The sequence below is a fragment of the Zalophus californianus genome, chromosome 6 (genome assembly GCF_009762305.2).
Source record: "Zalophus californianus isolate mZalCal1 chromosome 6, mZalCal1.pri.v2, whole genome shotgun sequence".
Lineage (NCBI taxonomy): Eukaryota > Metazoa > Chordata > Mammalia > Carnivora > Otariidae > Zalophus > Zalophus californianus.
In genome coordinates this window covers 22,586,481-22,609,282 of record NC_045600.1, presented here as the reverse complement: position 1 = coordinate 22,609,282, position 22,802 = coordinate 22,586,481, and the positions used below count along the sequence as shown (strand labels likewise).

At 39.3% G+C, this 22,802-nt stretch overlaps 1 protein-coding gene and 1 pseudogene across 23 annotated transcripts in view; both read left to right on the top strand.

The window, feature by feature from the left end:
* The window catches only part of NRXN3 (neurexin 3), a 1,550,403-nt gene that overhangs the window by 1,392,351 nt on the left and 135,250 nt on the right, over positions 1 to 22,802 (top strand). For 16 of the 23 annotated variants that reach the window (XR_004820137.1, XM_035728036.1, XM_035728031.1 and 13 more), the window contains 2 exons: positions 461 to 550; positions 5,807 to 6,114. Coding sequence is in view for 22 of the 23 variants with exons in the window: in XM_035728036.1 (XP_035583929.1) it covers positions 461 to 550; positions 5,807 to 6,114 (398 nt within the window). In the remaining variant the exon portion in view is untranslated. The remainder of the gene's footprint in view (positions 1 to 460; positions 551 to 5,806; positions 6,115 to 22,802) is intronic. The other 7 variants (XM_035728032.1, XM_035728026.1, XM_035728025.1 and 4 more) reach the window with 1 other exon arrangement.
* Positions 12,451 to 12,625, top strand: LOC113910831 (annotated as a pseudogene).

The following is a 22,802-nucleotide window of genomic DNA, read 5'->3' as shown; positions in this document are numbered from 1 at the left end:
AATAAGGAAGTACGTGACCGCATGCTTCTGATAAGGTCTAGTACCGTGAGAGCAGATCATGCGTGACTAAGACACTGGGGGTCCCCTACCACAGATGAAGCTGGTCTGGCAGGCAAATTACTCACAAACCAAGAAAATCCTTGTGCTTCCATTGACCCAATCATGATGTGGTTGGGGTGAGATGGAGAATAGTGAAGGTAAACCCATTTCTATAAATAGCCAAAGCTCTAATTCCCATCCCATGCCACATTTCCAAAACATGATGGAGCACTGCATAGCTAAGAGTCTCCTGACCTCAACCCTGTCAACCAAGGGCAGAGTGACTTCAACTCCACCTCTACTAAAGATAAATTGATATCTATCTCTAAAAACTTCATAAACAAACCAAAAACCTAGGATGTTTTTTAATGACGTATTGACTTTTCAGATTGTTTTTTAAGCTGTTTTTTAAACTTTAAAGGCAACACTGATAATGAACGCTTCCAAATGGTAAAACAGAAAATCCCCTTCAAATATAACCGGCCCGTAGAGGAGTGGCTGCAGGAAAAAGGTAACCGTCGTTAAAACTTTCATTTTAAAATCATTTGATTCTAAACCCTCATTTTTAAAGCCTGCAAATAAATGTTCCTTAAATGATAATCGCCTGCTGCATAAATGACTGTTTTAATTTTCATTATAATTTGTGTCAGCTTCCACCTGCCATATGTTGATAAATCATGCTATAATACATTGCCATTAAAATACAGTTAAAGGGACTAACATCTAGCTTGCTATCAGCGTGACAACCACAAACAAGAAATTCCAGGAACCTCTAAAAAATGTATTATGGCAATTTAACCACTGCATGACATTATTTGTTAATTTGTTTTAAATTACCTCTTATACCAAAGCTTTCTAAAGAAATTTCAAAAGTACTCTTTAAACTTACATCTTGAGGCTGTTTTGGCTTTACTCTCCAGCGTGGATAACTAAAAAAATCAGCAGATCTACTCTTGTAACTTAAACTGCTTAAGACAAATGTTATAAGGGGAGCAGTGTTTTCTAACATTTGTTTTTAAATGAAGAAAGAATGAGAAAGATGAATTTTGCCTTTAGATTCAAACTTAACAGAGGCAAAAGTGTTTCATAAGAGGTTAATTGTGTCCTAGTTGTTTGCTGAAACTAAAAAAAAAAAAAAAAAAAAAAAGAAAGAAAAGAAAAGCTTTTTTTACACTTTGGTTGTGTAATACCCTTATGTGTTTGATATTTATGCAACAAAAGTGCAAGTGGCTAAGACAATGAGTTGGAAAAGAAAGGCTCATGAAAGGCAAAACAGCAGTTGTGATTTGCTGTAGAAAACAACCACTTTGTTAATAAAAGAGGGCAGCGGTTATACCTGATGTTAGAATTTTCTGTGTGGCTTCTGTTTGCTAGGATATAAACTATTACCTTTCAATGAAGAAAATTCTCTGTTTCCGGAAGCTATGTAGTCCCTTCTTTCCTGAGCCAGTACAAGCTACTCTTGTCTCAAGACCTTCAGTGAGTCCTTAAAATTCGTAGAGATTTGATTGAGTGATACATAAAAAGCAATTGAATATATTAATATGCAACTTAAGCAAACTTAATTACAGTTTTAAGTTGGGTGACAACATTTAGACCCTTAAACACGGAAAATCCTCACTGAGTCTTAACTGTTTGCCCTGTTTTTAACGTATGTGGTCTAATTAAAAATAAATTAAGAATAACTCTAAAAAGCAAATAATTTTGGTTAGTAATCACCAGCTCATAAAGTCCCTTTAACACTAAAGACTATGATTGCCTCACTTTTGATAAAGGAGAAGAAAACTAGATATGCATGTCTGAGTCTCATGTGCCTGAGAGAACTTTTTTTTCTTTCAATTTTATGTTAATAATATTTTCTTTTACTCCATCGCCTTTTGAACTCTAAGTTTAAGAGCATGCCAGGCGTTTTCATTTGTATAAACCATTATAAAGTTATGAATAGGCTTTTAGTTTTCCTTCTGATAGCATTGTTATCAGTTGGCTTTCATATAGAAGGACGAAAGGCCAACAAATCCGAGGGGGCAGGGTGGGTCACGTGGGATGGAGGGCGGCTTTCTAGTTTCTTAACCAAATATGTATGTATTTATATATGCATATAATATTGAAAATGGTTGTTTGCAAACTTGGAGGTTTTCTCTTCTACACCATTTTAACTGAAATTACTTTTTTTAATGCTTTGGGTGAGTAACATCTATTCATTCTATTGCTTTACCCCTTCCTCTGTCTAGCTAACCTTTCCTTCAAAAGCAGTAGAAAATATATACCAAAAGACCTTGTAAAGACAACGAGTTAAAAAAGGGTAAAGATGGAAGGATGAATAGGCAGACGTATCAGGAAGCACTTGGAATGCCTCTTTGGAGTTATTTTTGTCATTGGAGAAGAGATCTGGGTCACAGCATTCCTGAGTCTGTTTTCTGGCTCTGTCTACTATTGACTGATACTTTCTGACCTTAGACAATCCACTTAACCTCTTTATATCTCAGATTTCCCATCTGGGGAGAGGAGAAATAATACTGCCTATTCCCCAAGGGTGTTCTGAGGTTTAATTAATTAGTCTTTGTGCAACACTGACTGGAGACGTGCAAAGATTTAATTTAAGCAGTATGTGAACTTGATATCCAAATGAGGTAACAATAATGACTTCCAAGAAGATGGGCACCCAAAACAAAGCAGAGAGTAACCTGCTACAAACCCTGTGCTAGTATAACCAAATTTAGTATTATGGATGATAGAACAATTCTTAGATTAGGATATAGATATAGATATAGATATCATAGTTACTTATTATAAAAAAAATTATCATAATGAATGACAATAATGAGGTCTGACATTGATTTTGAGAAATCTGGGGCAAATGATAAAACTTACCCCAGTCTGCCCCTTATAATAACCCTTCAGAGGGAGAGGCCAGTTTTCAGTTACTCACTTACCCCTGCTTGGCTGAGAGAGGTAAATTGATCACAGGAAGAGCTGACAGGAGACTCAGTTTCCCACTCTTACTTTAGTGACTGCCCGCTTTACTCTTAACTACCCAATCCAAGGTACAAAGGGCTAGGAAAGGATCCGGAAACAGCAAACAAAACAAAACAAAAACAAAACAGATCTAGCTAGACATAGACTGTGAATCAGACAAGCAAACAAAAATCCAAACACTTCCTACGACATGACGGAGAACTGAAGGATAGACCACCTCCTTCCCTATTTCACTCCACCAGTGTCTTGTTCTCAAGAAACCATTAGATCTCTCTGGGAATGCAGCAATAACAAGACATGGAGCAGTGGCTTCATCCTGTGGCCCAGGAAACATGTCTTGCCCTTCTCCATGCTTGGGTTAGTTTCAAACAAAGACCCTTTTATGCAGTACACTCTGGCAACTGGAATGAAGGAGATCCAACGTTTCTAGCCATTGTAATTCAACTTTGCATTTCAATTCTCCCTGACCCTCTTTATTTGTAATAACTGGCAGAATAATATCACTAGGAAAATAAGGTAAGGACCATTATAGATGTGAACTACTTTCAGAAATACTAGAAATATAAAATTTCTTACCCATAACTAGCTATCCCTATTCATTGATCATCAGTGCTAGAGCATATTCAAAAAAGGAGATGAATAAATATTATGGTTGGCTGACAGTTATGTGAATGGAAGGGATAGCTTGACATTGGGGCTCTCTAGTGTAAGCTACTGAATTGAGTTCTAGAGATCTCCTTTTAGGCAGCTCCTTCTTTATCATGTTAAGCTGCCCACAAATGTCTATGCAAGGTTGAGGGTGTATTATTCTCCCCTTCTATCATGACATTTCTTTTGCAGTAAGCTTAGCCCCCCTAGAAAAAGCTGTTGTCAAAGAAATAACAGTAAAGAGAGTTGAGCTCCAGGCCATTATCCAGTTTTATTGTGCACTGAACATTTTGCTGCATCTTATGTGAGAAATGAGAGGCCAAAGGACAGGCGATGATGCATGTGCACTAGGCACTGAAGGAATTGGTGGGAAAATAATGGAAACCTATTAGATCTATTTTGACTGTTCCTTTAGGATCTGGACAATTCTGTTATCAAATCCAACAGATAACATTTCCATGCTCCAAATATTTTTATAGAGTGCAGATCATTTTCACTATAACAAAATTCTTTGGCCAATTCTCCATACTGCAGTATTTGAAGCTTCCAAAAAGGTATTATTCATAAATCATTCTTAACTAATATGCCCTTAAGAGTTACCCCATGAGCCATGGGCAGAACTGACTCTTGTATAAAGAGTTCCTTCTGAGCAGATACATTTTCCCTTCTCTGACTCTTCCATTTCATCCCTTATTATACATTCAGAAGGCATTCCACATTATACACTAGAAATTCAAGGATAGCTAATCATCGTGGAGATTTAAAGACCGTGTAATAGTGGTAGAGGTTAAAAGCCCAAAGATCACAGTATGCCTCTATTCATATCAGAGATTGTGGGGGCAAAAACCTAGTCTTTTAAAAATAGACTCCCTTTTAATAAGCAGGCAGGAATAACAGAACATTCCAGCCATTTATAGCTAAAATAATGCAAGTGATTAGATTAAGAATGAGTGGAATATTGTTTGATTCCTGACTTAAGAAAAACTCAAAAAGGATATATTTAATTCCATTAATAAGTCTCTCCCCCTTCTCCATATGGAAAAGCAGAAGGAAATAATCTGAAGAAATAATAGCATAGAATTGCTTAGCCTTAAAAAGCTGTTTGTATTTTTCTGGGAAAGATCTAGCACTTAAGAGAGGCTTTTTTAAGTAGAGGTAGTTGGGAAGAAGATCAATTGAGTTGCACTATTCTCAACTCTATTCTGTCATGATTTCATTCTGATAGTTTTCTATTCACAGAAACAAATATGGTTCCCCAAATGGGACTCCAAATAAGTTGAACTACTGATAGTCTTCAACACATGAACATGCCTATCATTTTAAGGAATTTTATGTGTTGCTTTTTTCCTGAATACCCATCCCCTTTTTTTTAAATTCATTGATTTGGAATGGCATTTTTTTCTTTCCCCCACCCCTGAAACATTATCAATGCCTGTTTATTTCCCATGTTTTAGGGAGAGAGATAGTTGTGTTACCATAATCCCGTTCCTCCCCCAAATTAAAAGAGGTAGGAAATTATCTGTCATGATGTTTATTAAACAGCAAGTATAGATAGAATAGTATGTATTATGAAGATTTCTAGGAAATGAGGTGTTTTGTGAGTAAACTTCATTTCTATAAGTATGCAATGAATCCAAGTCTTTTAATTGGAATTTCATTTCATTTCAATTAATTTATCAATTCTTTTTTAATTCAGTGTTCTGAGTCACCTCACTGAGTTTTTGTTTGACATTTATAATCCTATTTAGTTGCCCTTATATGACTTTGTAGTTAAAAATTAGTGCGATAGGTATTTATGCTTTATTACTGTCATCACTTGATTTGGGGATTACTTTCTGTCATCCACAACTACATACCCAAGAAGACCACAATACTGCAAATCTTTGAACCAAGATTTCTCTTTCCTCATAATAATGAAATAGAGACTGAATTATTCAGCTTATCTAGGATATTCAGCTAGACAGTGGAAGAGATAAACATAGTGAAATGTTACTTGCTAATGTCTATTGAATTTTTGTTATCCAGTTTTCTCCCCTTCATTTGTTCACGGAAGCCTGTTTTGATGCCTGGTCCATTGAGACCAGGCAAGGCAAAGAGAGATAACATATGGGAATAATAATGTTTCCTCCACCCAACCCACTAGGCCGGCAGTTAACCATCTTCAACACCCAGGCGCAAATAGCCATCGGTGGAAAAGACAAAGGACGTCTCTTCCAAGGCCAGCTCTCTGGGCTCTATTATGATGGTTTGAAAGTACTGAACATGGCAGCTGAGAACAACCCCAATATTAAAATCAATGGAAGTGTCCGGCTGGTGGGAGAAGTCCCGTCAATCTTGGGAACAACACAGACGACCTCCATGCCACCAGAAATGTCTACCACTGTCATGGAAACCACCACTACAATGGCTACTACCACAACCCGCAAAAATCGCTCTACAGCAAGCATTCAGGTAATCCTTTCTCCAATTCTTAATTGATTCTGTTTTTTTTTTTTTTTTTTTTTTGTCTTTGAGACATTACTATAAGGTCAGTGTTGCTATGTTGCTAAAGAGTCTGAATTACTATGTTTGTAGAAAGGATGCCTACAGATGCTCATAGTAATAAGATCTAGGAGTAGAGAGAAACAAATTCATTGCTAAAGAAGTTATAAAAGTTTTGCGTGCACTCATGGGTTATTATTCCTATCATATTTATTGCTGAAACAGTAAAGCTGTTATTCCAAATGAGCAATGGCTAACACTTTCAGTATGAAATACTCCTCCTTTCATTTCATTACTTTTCTTTTCAATAAAAAAAGGGAAAATGGGCAAAGGAAAATTTGTTATCATAGGGGAAACTGTATCCTAGTTCAGTTCTATTCACATCCTCTCGGTGGCTTTGCTGAAACATGAATTGTTCAGTTTTGAGGCCAGTGGATAGCATTAAATAAAGGGCAACTGAAGCTAGAGTTTCAACTAATGCTTATAAAATGCAGTCTTTGTTTTGTTATTAAGTGTTGATCAATCACTTGTTATTTTTTATCCATTTTGTTTATATTTGACCAAGATCCTATATTACATTAGAAATTGTGAAGGTCTGAGTTTAGCTATATAGGAAGTACTTAGTTTTGTGGTAATGGTTTTATTTTTTCACTTGAAAGTAATTATACCCAAGCTAAAGTTTAATGCTTTGCTGATTCCCTTGGCATTTCATAAATCTAGTTAGTAGGGGATAGGAGGTTAATCGAGTTATTAGCCTCAAATGCTGTGGCATAAAATAAGACATTCCAATTGCTTGTGGGGAAATTACTCCGAGCCTAGTTAGCGTTTATAGAAGATTCAGTAGATCAGGACTTGTCCTTTCTGTTTCTTAGTTTTAAGACATTATCCGGGGCATCAATCGAGTCTTTGACATCACCCTCCCATTGATTTCGGTGGGCATTGTAAACGTAGAGTCAATAATCGATTAAGCCCCCTAGGTGTTCTCATTCTTCTGAACTAAGTTTATGTGAGTTAAGTAGAGGTAAAAGTGTTGTCTTCCTTTTCCCTTTTCTTTGAGCAGAAATACCCAGACAGCTCCTTACATGATTCCACAGGAACAATTTGAGGCTGTATACACTGATGATGTTATCAGGCCAATTTTATGTGTTTTAGAAGCGCTACTAAGAACCGGGTTAGCATAACAGTTGTATAGTTGTGTGTGCCGTTACGTGTATACCTATGTACACGCTCAAAAAAGAAATAGCTTCTTCTTTGCTGATATTAAACCAATAACTCCTGACACTTCACTCTACTCACTGAAAAGAAGATAAAAGGCAATATATATTTCTATTATGACTCTCTCTAGCTCAAGAGCAGATCTGTTTATGGTTGGTGAAAGGATAGTTCTGTCTGCCCAGGTCCTGGCAGACTTGTTCTGTTTCTGTCATAATACATTCCGTTAACTCTGTGGGAAACAGAGGAGCAAATGGCTTTTTCTTCATATGAGTGGCTGTCGTGTAATCTTTTTCAAGGCCAAATTTTTACTGACCTTGGGAGGACTTAATGTTACGTAGGGATTCAGGGACTAAGCCATGGTAATTACCGGTTTTTGGCTTTTCCTCCTGCAGCAAACACACAGAGAGGAGGACACTGGGTGAGTCTTTCCAAAAACGAAGAAAGCCAGAACTTCCAAAGAAGAGTAGGGTACAAGGCACAAAACTCTTGCAAGTGATGATGACTCTGAACACCATAGAATCTGTTGTCATTTTGGAAAGATGTGGACAGCTGGAGCATGCCCTCTCTAACAGCCTCCCCTGAGGGTTTCTTTTCCTGACTCCAGTGATAAGGGGATTTGATCTACATATCTTTCCTTTTGCTTCTACCATGGCTATAAAGGGGAGTTATAAATCTGATGACCTTCTTGTTCTTAAGGGTATGTAAATGCAAACTCTTAGAGAAAAGACAGCAGACTAGCAGAATTGGATTGGACTGGGATGAGGGATCAAAGAGGTCCATATTCTTTGTAAAGATTAGCTAGAGGAAATAATTTGATGCCAAGGATTTTGGACTTTTTTGTTCTTGCCAACTAGCCATAAGAACTTTGCCCTGACATGTATTGTGATGGGCACTGGGTGTTCTGTGTAAGTGATGAATCACTAAATTCTACTCCTGAAATGAATATTACACTGTATGTTAACTAACTGGAACCTAAATAAAAACTTGAAACTACAAAAAAAAAAAAGAAAAAGAACTTTGCCCTCTGCTCCATAAAAATTCAGTAGCCTGCCTTGTCTCCAACCCTTTTCTGATCTCAAGTACAGATTACATCAAGCCTCTGTTAGGACTGGGGACCCAAGATTTAGGACAATTCCCAGCCTCTGAGGACTTAGGGTGAGGAAGGTCAGTCTCAGAAGTTCTCATATGTCCTGTGTGATCCAGCTAATTTTCTAGGGTGAAGTGGACTGATAAAAATTTGATCTGTGGGAGAAAAAAGAACTGAGGAAGTCTGGATTTCATGTTTACCAGGCCAGTCATGTGTGAAATCTTACAGCTTTTTCCAGATGATACTCTGTTCTGTCTTCCTTCGCTTTGGTAGCCTTGATAGACCAGGGTTGTCCTAAAATTAGACTCTTCCAGGAGAAATAAAATAAGCATAAAAACCTGGTCTAAAACCATCTGATTATATGATAATCTACTGGTTCCTTCTCGAAGCATAAGCTAAAGAAACATTTGAGTATTTCGTTTCTGATTGACTTTGGTTTGTGTTGATTTCAGAGCAAAGTAAAACTGCAAAGTGCTTTCAGTGCTGCTCTTACCTGTATATGAACATAAACTAATAGTTTTTGAGTTGACATGGCCCTTCAGTGCTCTAGCCTCCTAGAAGTAATCACTACTTTGATCTTTCTGATACTCCAGTTTGTTACAGTATTGCTTGTGGATCACATGGACTGTGTTAAATCACTCACATCTAGGGTGCCCAAGCATCAGGTCTTTACCCTATATTAAGAAGAGTGTATCTAAGGGCGCCTGGGTGGCTCAGTCATTTAAGCAGCCAACTCTTGGTTTCAGCTCCTGTCATGATCTCAGGGTCCTGAGATTGAGCCCCTCATTGGGCTCACCTCTTAGTGGGGAGTCTGCTTCCCCTCTTTCCTCTCCCTCTGCCCCCCCCATTTGTGCACACTCTCTCTCTAAAATAAATAAATCTTAAAAAAAAAAAAAAGTGTGTCTAGGTCCTCCCCTGAATATTAGAAAAAACCCACAAGAGTTAAGATTGAGAAAGCAGGTGGGTGCATTGAGAAGATAGGTGAGTACATTGAGAAAGCAGGTGGGTGAGTGATAGTATTCAAGTAAAGACAGGTGCTCAATAAATATTTATTGAATAAATTGGAAAACAAAATAGGCTTTATGACATACCTTATCATCATTTAACAACCAGAAGTGGCATGGCTTACAGATAGCTTTTCCTCCAGAATGATCAGTGTGCTTTGGACGATTTTAATTTTTCCTTGGTGGTAAGGCTAGAGCAGTGATTAAATGCATATGCTTGGAGTCGGGCTGCCTGGGTTTAAAACCTAGATCTTCTTCACATCAGCTAAGTGACTCTGAGCAAGTCATGTATGTTCTAGTTAACTATTGTTATGAAACAAATTTTCCCATAACTTAGTGGCTTCAAATAGCAACTGTGTCATTGGATCTCACAATTTTGTGGCTCAGAAATTTGGGCAGGGCTCAGCAAGGCGATTCTTCTGCCCCACAGGGCATTGACTGAAATCACTCAGTGTCTCCTCTGGTCTGGAGAGTCTGGCTTCACTCAAACACCTTGTGTCTTGGTGCGTTAACTAGAAACACTGGACTCAGCTGGGTCCATGTCCCTCTCTGTAGTTTCTAGTTCATGGAGGTTCAGGGCTCCTAGTGAAAGTTTTTCCAGGTTTCGAAGTTTCAGGGAAAGGAAACATAAACCTCACTTCATGATGGGAGGATAGCAAGAATTTGTAACTAACCTAAGTCTACCACTTTATAAAATTGGAGGGAAGGGTACTACTAGGGTGCTGCTTATATCATGGGATTGCTGTGAGGTTAACTGAGTTAATATATGTAAAATGCTTAAAACAGGTCCATCTTGAAGAGTAAGATAGATATGTTTTAACCTTATTATTTTATTCTATCCCCAACATTTGGTATGCAAGTCAGTACCCTCTCAAGCAAGGAGAAAATGGGGCTATTTCTACTGACAGTAGTATCTGTAGTTCATAGTGGGGGCTGGGAAGTTTGGTGGGGATAGGGATTTGAAGGAGGGTCAGGGTAGAATTTGGAGGTTGGAATCAGTCCTGGCAGATGAAAAGTTTCTAAGTTCTCAGGAATCGATTCTCTGATAGCTTACTTCCCATCTTTAATTTTTTCTTCCATTTTAAACCAACCTGGAGTTCTATGGGCCTCAGAGAATATGTTTTGTTATGAAATATATCTATCCACATGTCTTTAAGGTTACAAAGAAAAAGAATCCAGGATCCTTGCCATCATGGAGCTTGACATTAGCAATCAATATGAGGTAGTGACCTGCAAATGGTGGTGGTGTGGAGGGAAATGAGGGAGTTGTATGGGAGGGCTTGGCTGGGTCTCATGAATGAAGTGGGAATGGAACTGGGCCTTGTAGAATGAGTATAATTTGATACATGGGGAAGAGAGACAAATCTCAGGTTGGCTAAATGTCAGAAGCGATGTTTTCAAAGTCAGGGATGATAATTCCCGAGAGAGATAGCCAAGTCCAACTAGAACAAAGAATGCATAGGGGAGATCTGAGCAGCAAGAGATCCAGATTCTCAGCGTCTTGGTCCCAAACTCCTCCAAATAGGAGAGGACCCAGAGAGGAGAACTGCATTGGATTCCCTGTGCATCTTACTACCAGGGATTGCCCAGCAATTAAACAAGCAATTCTATTACAACTGACCTCAGTGTCGGGATTACTATCGTGATGGACAAGTTCAACTAAGTCTATGTTCAAAATCCTTGATCCCCATTTAGGAGAGAAGGCAAAAGTAAGAAGTAAAAGTCTTTGGTAACTTGCAGCCACCAGTACCAGTACCAAAATGTTCCTGTGAGGCAGGAAAGGGCCAAGAGGAAAATAGTTCCCAAAATAATGTGTATTCTCTTACCTTAAGCCTCCAGACCGAGTCGTTATCAGTAAAGAAAGAACTCAGCATGTTCTGTGCAAATCGCCATTTGGAATCCTCTATAAGCTATTAGTAGGATACTGATCATGACCCACTTTTTCTGTGCTCGGCATTGGTGGAGTCACTTTGACATTGGTCAGAGCTGCCTGTTACCAGAAAATCACAATGCTCAGCTGGATTGGAACTATCCTGATAAACAGTAGAAATGAAAGACTTGAGAGTTTTGTGAGATTTCATTCTTACCTCAAACTCATAAATTTGAACCACTTTCCAAAATTCCAAAAGCAAGCCACTTATTCAGGCTTTGTAACTGTACCTATGTGGAGATTCCTCCTTCTGGTCGGCTTTCAGTTTTAGACTAGGGCTAGTAAAAAACACACTTCAGCCTTGATATTGATTACTACGAAACAAAACAAAACAAAACAAAGAAAAGTACTTGTGATTAAAAACGTGATCCTTCATACAGCGTAATCCACATAGAGTTCCAGTATGTGGGAGGGAAGAGGGTGTAATCTCGAGTCAGAATTCCTGTGCTGGACTCCAGGTTCTTCCAGTTAGCTGTGTATCTCTGGGCAGGTCAATTAGCCTCCCCAAGCCTTGGTTTCATTCTCTGTAAAATGAAGTACTTTTCCATGGTTGTGAGTAATAAATACAACCGTGTTGGTAAAAAGAACCTAAGCCATGACCTACGCTGTAAGTTTTCACTAAATCCTAGACACTAGGAAACCACTTCAAACCAAGAGGCTCTCCCAGAACTCACGGATCCTCATAAAGCTTAGACTTCCTGTGTGATTGGAAAAGCATGTTAACCTTAAAAATAAAACTGTCCATTATTTTACGAGCAAACGTGGGTTAATTTAGGAATAACAGAATTACAACTTGGGAGCAAGCTACAGCAATACCATAGGCAAGTCTGGAAAACAAAGGAGAGGACAGCTCTTTTATAGAGGAAAGGGGGGAGTCGGGAAGGGTGTTATAAACAGTAAGCGTGTGGAAGTAAACTGTGGTGGCTTTTCATTGGCTGAGTTTGGCAGTCTGTCATTGACTGAGCTGTTGCCAGGGAGAGGAGAAAGCCTTTCTCCCTCCTGCTGGGAAAGTAAAGTAGTGCTATAGTAGTATCAACTTGCAAGGTCCCTCTCTTCCTGTTGGCTCTGCAAGCTTTTCGCAGTGGCGGTATCGTAGCCAATGAGGTTTATCTGAGGTGTGATTATTGCTAATTGAAAACTTTTCCCTGGTGGCTCTGCAATTGACTAAGAGCGGCAGGACATTGTCTCCCAGTTCCATTTTAAACAAAGTTTCCCTTTTTAATTTTCCCAAGCAGAGGAAGAACTATTTTGAATATACCCACACAACCCCATGATCACCCAGGATTTCTTCTGAAGGTCTCAGATTGATCCAGAGCCCTGAACTCATCAATTAAAAGAGATTTCTGTGGGAAACTCTTTCATTTTCTGAAGTGGGATTTGGCTTTGCTGAATAGTTATTACATACAAAGCATTCTGTTAGGGTCAAGTGTATGAAATTGCCATTTTTATAGATCAAAATGATCAAATATCAGGAATTTCATATGGTTCAACAAAACACATGACCCACACATTTACAACATATTGTTATCAATGGCTTTTTGGGACTGGCTAGAGCACCAAATTTTCTCAAGTTTCTTTGAATAATCAAACTGTCTTGGATTGGGATATAGGACAAATCTATCTACCTCATCCCCAAAACCATGCTTTAACAAGAGGTCGATCATGTTTTATCAAGAATGGTTGTACTTACTCAAGGAATTATCTCCCCTGGGCCCCTCCACCTATTCCTTGCTGCCACCAGCCTGACAAAAGTGAGACAAGGAATCCACACAGTTTCCAAGCCCTCACTTTTACCACTAGACAACAGAGCCTCTAGGGGAAGTTTATTTTTAGGATCAGGGCTCAACTAATATTGATTAACAGCCTTACATAATGTGCGGCTCCAGGGCTGGTTCCTTTCCTGCCAAACCTTATAACTGGGGAAGGCACTGAAGATTTGTCAGTCTAATTAGACTTTAGCTGCCAGCCAAGAAATATCTTCTGTCTCCTCCTTACCCTTATTCAGGTACTTTCTTTTCCCCTCTAAGAGAATAATTTGGAGGGAAGGAAATTGGACTCTGATTTTCTCGTTAGCTGGTAAGACTCCAGTGACGCTTTCTCTCAGGAATTACATCGTTTTCGTGGGGGAAAAAAAAAAGAGAAAGAGAGAGGGAGAGCTTGATGGGTCTACCTACCTCTTAAAGACCTCTATGTTGGTAGTACAAATAGGCCAGGGAAGAGAATATAGCGTCATTTCTTTTGGTCCCTTCTTTAATACTTTAATTTTAGTGGATGGGATCAGGACTTCCCAAAGCTGTGATTAGTCCCTTAAAGGCTCCTCTGAGAAGTTTCTTATCTGCAAATGAAGATGAAGTCTTCAGATTGCTACAAGTTGTAGAGATGCCCTTCTAATTAGATTGTTATATTTATAGGATAGCGTGTCCACCGGAACTATTGCTAAAGTGCTGGAACTTATTTTGAGCCATCTGAACAGCTGGGAGGGAAGTGGGGTTCAGCTCTTGGCTACTCACTGTGGAGGTCCCCACATGTTTCTAATGCTCCAGGTGGTTCTACCAATCACCCGACCTACTCCTTGGCCAAGTCTGAAGCCCAAATCCTTACTGTGTGATGTATGGATCTCCTCCTTGCTCTCGCTCTCTGGCCATATTTTCTGCCACACTGCTCTAGGTACACAGGTCTTCTTGATCTTCCTTGAACTTAGGTCCCAGATAAAGGAGAGGCGAGTAAGTATTGCTCAGTTGCAGAATTGGATCCTGTCTGTATTTAAAATGTTAGTTTGCTTATCATGGAATATTTTTGCATTGATATTGACTCTAAAATATTGCGATAAAATATTATGTATCTTGAATAAATGATTTTGGGGACACTCCCTTAAATATTGTACCTCAGATGAGTGCCTCATTAGTGCCAGCCCTGCTTCAACATACCACGCCCATCTATCTGTGTCTTTTCACTGACCATTTTCCCCTGTGCTGGAAGCAGCTCTTCCCAGCCATTTGCAAGACTCACTCCCTTACATCATCCAAGTTTCTGCCCATGTGGCACCTTATAGAGAAGCCCTCCTTGACCATCCTCTGTAAAATAACACTCTCTGCCACCCCCACCTTGTTGTCTGCCTTGGCAGCTATCTCTACCTTACATTAGATCACATATTTAACTGTTTATTGCCTCCACTTAGTGGTATGTGAGTTCCCTGATGGCAGGATCTTTGTCTCAGGCACTATCAGAGCTCTGCAGCACAAAGTCCTCAGTCAGTATTGGTCAAAACATACAAAACTACTGGCACCTTCTCAGGGAGTACACACTTAATACTTACAGTCTGAATCTTACTACCAAGCACCTTGTCCCCCACAAGCCCACTCACTCCCTGATGAGGTTCACCAGTGCCAATGGTCACCAACAGTGGTTTTGCTGACCTTTTTTGCCTTAATTATAGAGTCCCGGGGGCATTTGCATGGCATAGTCAGTTAAGCGTCTGACTCTTGTTTTCAGATCAGGTCATGATCTCAGAGTTGTGAGACTGAGCCACTTGTCAAGCTCCACACTGTGTGTGGAACCTACTTAAGATTCTCCCTCTCCCTTTCCCTCTGCCCCTCCCCCACCTCAAAAAAAAAAAAAAAAAAAAAGAATAAAGAGTCCCAGAAACAACCCCTTGTGTCTGGTGGGCAAGTTTGTCCTTATTCACTTCTGGTCTTAAATTCTCTTTCCTTAGGGTTTATTTGTCATCCTAATAACAAGGGCTGCTTCTAGCACTTAGAGTTTTCAGGACACTTTTGGAAATGTAATATCACCCACTTTCCCTCTCCAATTTCTTCTCCCTGTTCCTTTTCCAAATTACTTAATTCTTAATTCTCCTAAAACCTATCTTTAAATATAGGCAAATAAAGATTATTTTTAATGACCCACTGCTTCTATTCATTGAAATGGATAGAAAATTAACTTGAGGCTCATTTACCTGGTCGTATGTGTGTGGATAGGTTGGTGGGAATCTTCTGTCTACTTTGTTACCTCTTTTGTTTTTGTCTCATGACTGAATATGTTATATGAACCCATTTATTCCTGGTCATGACCCTGTGCTTCAGTTGGCTCCATAGTTACCTGTCTTCATAATCTTTTGAAAGAACGTTGATGGAAGATACTTTGAGAAAACACTACTCTGACAGCAAGAATGATCTCTGTGCAGTTCATCACTCGACAGTGAGGGCCTGGCCTGGTGCCTGCCACAAAGAGGGGCTCAGTAATATTTGTTGAAGAAAAGAAAAATGTGTTAAATGAATGAGTGTTTATCTGTCGAGGAAGGAGGCAGAGAATGGGGACAATATGATTCATGTTCAAGGTAGACAAAGACAGCTGTGGAGGAAGCAGAATGGTAGGAAGGAAAGAGTGCATTGAGGTGGGCATTAGGAGACTTCATTCATGGATAAAAAGTGATTAAAACCAAGACTCTAGGCAGACCTTCATTTACCAGCTATGAGATTTCAACTGTGTTTCTTTACAGAGCTTATTTTCATCATTTGATATACGGAGATTATAACACTAACTTCATGGGTGGGTTAGGATAATAAAGTCAAGGGCTTAAATTGGTGTGACTTAATAAAAGGTTGTTGATGTTGCTTTAATTGAGATTCTAATCCAGCACTCCTTAGCATCTACATTTATTTTTTCTCCTGTTACTAATGAACCATTTGGCCTAGGACATGGCCATTAGCGCCCTTAGGTCTCCACTCTTTCCTTGTCTAACAAGTGTAGTGGGTAGATTCACATTTTTTAAAAAAATTATATTCTATTATGTTAGTCACTATACAATACATCATTAGTTTTTGATGTAGGGTTCCACAATTCATTGTTTCCGTATAACACCCAGTGCTCCATGCAGTACATGCCCTCCTTAATACCCATCACTGAGCTAACACATCTCCTCACCCCCCTCCCCTCTAAAACCCTCAGTTTGTTTCTCAGAGTCCATAGTCTCTCATGGTTCATCTCTCCCTCCAATTTTCCCCCTTCATTTTTCCCTTCCTTCTCCTAATGTCCTCCATGGTATTCCTTATGTTCCACAAATAAGGGAAACCATACGATAATTGACTTTCTCTGCTTGACTTATTTCACTTAGCATAATCTCCTCCAGGCCCATCCATGTTGAGGTAAAAGTTGGGTATTCATCCTTTCTGATGGCTGAGTAATATTCCATTGTATATATGGACCACATCTTCTTTATCCATTCATCTGTTGAAGGGCATCTCGGCTCTTTCCACAGTTTGGCCATTGCGGACATTGCTGCTATGAACATTGGGGTGCATATGGCCCTTCTTTTCACTACATCTGTGTCTTTGGGGTAAATACCCAGGAGTGCAATTGCTGGGTCATAGGGTAGCTCTATTTTTAATTTTTTGAGGCACCTTCACACTGTTTTCCAAAGTGGCTGTACCAACTTGCATTCCCACCAACGGTGTAAGAGGGTTCTCCTTTCTCCACAACCTCTCTATTTGTTGTTTCTTGCCTTGTCAATTTTTGCCATTCTGTCTGGTATAAGGTGGTATCTCAATGTGGTTTTGATTTGAATTTCCCTGATGGCTAATGAACATTTTTTCATGTGTCTGTTAGCCATTTGTATGTCTTCTTTGGAGAAGTGTCTGTTCATGTCTTCTGCCCATTTTTTGACTTTGTTATTTGTTTTTTGGGTGTCGAGTTTGAGAAGTTCTTTATAGATCTTGGATACCAGCACTTTATCTGTACTGTCATTTGCAAATATCTTCTCCCATTCTGTAGGTTACCTTTTTGTTTTGTTGACTGTTTCCTTTGCTGTGCAGGAGCTTTTTATCTTGATGAAGTCCCAGTAAATTCACACTTTTTTTCTGATGTTTTCAACAGTATCTAATATGGTGCCTTGTACATACAGTAACAGTTGATGGGTGAATAAATGAACTGGAGGAAGGACAAGCAAAGTTGAGGAGAGGAGATAAACAAACAGAAATACTCTGTAATAACATTGCTGTAAGAACCATCTACCCATTTCATGGATTGGATGGCTAAGTTTGAGAGAAATTAATAGAATATCTTTGATATAATTAAAATTACAGTACAAATAATGATGCTTTTCATATCCATCCTTTTTTTTAAAAAAGATTTTATTTATTTGAGAGAGAGAGAGAGAGAGTGAGAACACGAGCTGGGTGAGGGACAGAGGGAAAAGCAGACTCCCCGCTGAGCAGGGAGCCTAACGCGGGGCTCGATCCCAGGACTCCAGGATCATGACCCAAGCTGAAGTCAGATGCCTAACCAACTGAGCCACCCAGGTGCCCAACATATCCACCCTCTTTGCCAAAAGTTTAGAAGGGGTTCCACAATGACCCACCCCTGTGTAGAAGATAAACTACTTAATGTCTCCTGAGTCGTCAAAAACAGTCAGTGATTCTAGTTTAAACTGAAGTTCAAGAATTGGTTCTTTTTTTTTTTTCTTAAAAATACATCCCTTTGTTTCTATTTATATATGGCAAGGAAATGACTTCAAGTAGCAATCATTGCTAGCCAGGCTTCAAGATGGATATTTCCATTCTGTCTCTGACAAGGCGGTAGGAGGGGTGGGATGTGCTTTCATACCTTTCTGGTGCAGGTTTGAATGATTGTAAAAATTGAAACATACTGAGGCTGTTATGACAGCCCTGCCTTTTGAAACCTTATAATTAATGCCTTGGGTTGTCTAGAGAGCTAGTTCTCTTAGCTAAATGGAGAATGCAAGGTTCTCCTTGGTTTTCTGATCATGCAAGGATGAGATGGCCGGGGAAGTAAACGCACATCCTATCTGTGGTGGCTAGCAGTCACTGAGAGAATTGCTTGGTAGAAATTTGATTGACTTGTGTACATAATGCAGCCTCTTCTAGCTCTCATCCCATCTGGGTTTGTGTGTATGTATGTGTATGTGTGAAGAAAGAGAGGGAGGGAGGGAGAGGATGCTCATGAGTTTGCATGTGTTAGCTAGAATAGTGCTTCATAAACTGTTATGTGGATACAGATCACCTGGGTGACCTCCTTAAAGCACAGATTCTGATTCCATTCTGGGATGGGGCCTAAGATGATGCATTTCTAGCTAGCTCCCAGATGATGTCCTGTTGTAGTATGGACCTCACTTTGTGGAGCAGGGATCATAGATATTTCCAGTTTCTCACTGAGCAGTTGTAACATCTCTTTAGCTATCTCTCCCAAAAAGTCTTCCCAAACTTCATTCAGGGACCTTCAAAAACGGGAACTGCTAACCCAAACCATTCTGTAAGATAGAGAAGGGATACCCAATTGGGGATTAACAAAGAAAACTGTATCCCATCAGACAGGCCTGGTTCCATTGTCCCTTCCTCCTGTCCCTTACTCTGCTACATGCCCCCGAGGCAGATGGGGAAAAAGGTAGGTAAAATTTAACTTGTCATAATATTTATCCCCCTTTCTGAGAAGTGACCTCTGATGAAAGCAGAAGGACGTGAATGATTTTAATCCACAGTAACAATGGGGAACCAGTCCTGACTATCTTGAGTAGTGTAAATATATAAAACGACAGGTTTTTCTCCACTGCCTCTCCACCTTCTCCTTCCAGATACTGAGAGAGACACATATTCATGTACCAACAACTCACACTATAATGCACAATGAAATTTCACCCAGGCTTTATCTCGGAGCTGCTATTCTGATGATTAATGCCCCACTGGCTGGGAAGCTATTCCTCCGAGGAAAGACAAGGAAAAAGAAAGAAACATGAAATATATTTCTGAGACCATTTCTCATTATTATTATTATTATTATTATCATTATTAGCTCCTCACTGCCCTATCTATTCTGCTTGTCAAGGGGGAGGGGATGACATTTGAAAGCAGATTTCATGGCGGAGAAATGAGCAAGGGCAAGGTAGAAATAGACACCTTGTGCTAAAGAGAACTGACCTGGATGGGATTTTGTTGTTGTTAGCATTTATTTCTGGTTTTGTTTGTTTGTTTTATTATTTTTGTTGTTTTATTTTAAAGCCTCCATCTGTGTCTTCTGTATTTCTCCTGTAGGCATTTTTTTTTTGCATGTCTTCTTTTGTCTTTATTGAGTCTCTGTCTACAAGAATCAGTATGATATAATGTATGCAAATGTTATTCCTGACCACTTATGCAAAAGACTGGACAGAATAATTTCATTGCTCTGTAACTCCTATAATATAATTGCCTCCATATCCTGGCTGATTTCAAGTTTTTGAAAGGATTACTTTAAAAAAAAATAATGCTCTCCATGTAGGTATTGTGTAAGCCACAGTGTCTGATTCTCTCCTGTTTCTCATTCAAAGAAAAGGTGATTGCTAAGTAATCTCTGGCTCCATTATTTAGGAGGACTACACAACAGTGGTCTTCGTTGGGGAGATGGGACCATAGTAAAAGCATTATCACAACCCATGTGTCTACTGATAAAGTGGCAAATTCATTAACCTAGACAGAAAGTACTATAATCTGATTTAGAAAATGCTGTATTTCCGAAGTTGAGTTCATGAGGAAATGGAATTTATAGCTGCAGTGCTATAGGTGTGATTTTGTATTCAATTAACAAGTGTTTGAGTAAATTAAGTACCGACTCTGGGCTAGGTACTATTCTAGGCACTCAGTCTGTAGAAACACAAACCAGACAAAGACCCTCTTTCCTCATGGGGCCTATATTCTATTACACAAACATTGGGCACCTGAAGAATCCAGGCTTTGGGGAAACAATGAATATATTTCTACCTTAACAGACAGTCTGGTAGGGTTTTCAAGTATTTTCTGAATCTGAGCTCATTTCTTTAAGTCAGTTGTCTACAGAAACTTTCGCATGCTAATCTGCTATTATAGTTACGGAGGCAGGAGGCAGCAACCCCCTCTGTTTATACCGGTCAGCTCTCAGAATAAGGTATTTCATTTCTCCTCAAAAAAGACAAGTGTCAAATTTAAACCATGTCTCTCTTTTGGCTAACAAGTTGGCAAGAGTGAAACCACATTACCATAGAATGATTGTGTTTGAAATGTATTTTCATCTCAAGGACTATGTGTGTGATGTTTATTGCAAATGTTTTGTTTATTGGCTTGGGATTTTAGTTTCATGGAATGTTGATATTGGGAGAATCTCAGAGATTGTCCAGTTATTCAGCCCACACAACTGATTCAGCTTTAGAGATGGGCCAACCTGATTTCAAGTTCTGATTTCATCATTAAAAGCTGTATATCCAGAGGCAAATTACTTGCCCACCTTTTTAAATTTAGACAGTAAGCATTTATTAATTTGATGGTCTAATTTAATTTTTATCTAAATGATGCACCTACATAGCTCAAAGCCTTACACAGCACCCAGATTTCCATTACTTTAGTGCAGAGGCACCATTACATTGGAAGAGATGCATCATTACTTCATCTGCTAGGAGTGTCAACTAATCGCTATCAGTTGAGTCCTTCCCTGGAGCTGCCCTTGGCTAAAGAAGCCACCTTGCCCAAAGTCCAGCCCCTTCCTGTGGATGTGCCCATATCCAGTGAGTGGTGGATGGGGCTGGGGTGTGGGAAGGGATATATAAAGACCTGCTTGTCTCAGGTCTGCACAGCTGGGAAGGGCCTCCCAGCTAGAATGCACTATGTGAGTGTTGAGGTCATCTGAGGTCTTTGATGCAACTTCATTGAAGTTCACCTCCTCCCTCTTCCTAGAGTCTGACAGCATCCTTCCCCAAACCTCCCAAACACAAAACTGGTTCTCGGGGTCTGTTTACTGAGAAACCCAAGTTAAGACAGTATCTAGTCAGATGGTAGCTCGATTTATAAATGGTGATCATTTTGTAATGTATATAAATGTTGAAATACTATGTTGTACACCTGAAACTAATATAATATTGTATGTCAACTATACTTCAATAGGGGGGAGAAAGATAGTATCTAGAGACCTAAAAGAAAACAGGCACAACTCTCATCGACCTCAGGGTTATGAGTTCAAGCCCCTACTTTAAAAACAAACAAAAATCAAAAGGAAACAGGCAAACAACAACAGAAGCACAGAAGTCTCTTTCCCCATCTCCCTGTGCCTTGTAGTCCACACTGGCAACCCTCTTAGATGCTTTTTCAGACATTTCCCTCTATATTTCTAATAATATGCTTATATTTCTTGACTTTTTCAGCTAAATATTAACTAATATCTTCTGACTCTGGGAGAAAAGGATTGCATTTTCTCACCCTCTCCGTTTTCCAACTCACACACACTCCCTCACCTTCAATTTCCCAATAAAATTCTGTCACATTTTGATTGAATCGATGCTCTCAGTTTACATTTTTATGACTTTCATTTATTGAGAAAAATGTAAAATCATATGTGCATTCATTTATTCCACAAATAATCCCTGGGTGCTTAGAATGTGCCAGGCACTATTCTAGGAACTGAGGGTACAAGAAGTAAAAAAAAAAAAAAAAAAAAAAATGGAATAAATGTCTGCCCCTGATATTTCCTTTCTCCCACAACTCTTTGTTAATAAATACCCTCATTTTCTCATTAGCTTATTCTTCTCTCCACCTATGTGTTATCGCAAACACAGCTATAAAATTTCTCTCAACATAAACACAGGTAGTGTTTTCATTTTCTTCACATAAATACCGAGCAGTGGAATTGCTGGGTCATAGGGTAGTTCTATTTTTATTTTTTTTCTAATTTTATTTTATTATGTTAATCACCATACCTTACATCATTAGTTTTTGATGTAGTGTTCCATGATTCATTGTTTGTGCATAACACCCAGTGCTCCATGCAGAACGTGCCCTCTTTAATACCCATCACCAGGCTAACCCATCCCCCCATCCCCCTCCCCTCTAGAACCCTCAGTTTGTTTCTCAGGGTCCATAGTCTCTCATGGTTCATCTCCCCCTCTGAATCCCCCCCTTCATTTTTCCCTTCCTACTACCTTCTTTTTTTTTTTTTAACATATACTGTATTATTTGTTTCAGCGGTACAGATCTGTGATTCAGTAGTCTTACACAATTCACAGTGCTCACCATAGCGCATACCCTTCCCAATGTCTATCACCCAGCCACCCCATCCCTCCACCCCCCACCACTCCAGCAACCCTCAGTTTGTTTCCTGAGATTAAGAATTCCTCGTATCAGTGAGGTCATATGATACATGTCTTTCTCTGATTGACTTATTTCACTTAGCATAATACCCTCTAGTTCCATCCACATCATCGCAGATGGCAAGATTACATTTTTTTGATGGCTGCATAATATTCCATTGTGTGTATATACCACATCTTCTTTATCCATTCATCTGTCGATGAACATCTTGGCTCTTTCCATAGTTTGGCTATTGTGGACATTGCTGCTATAAACAGTGGGGTGCACGTACCCCTTTGGATCACTATATTTATATCTTTGGGGTAAATACCCAGTAGTACAATTGC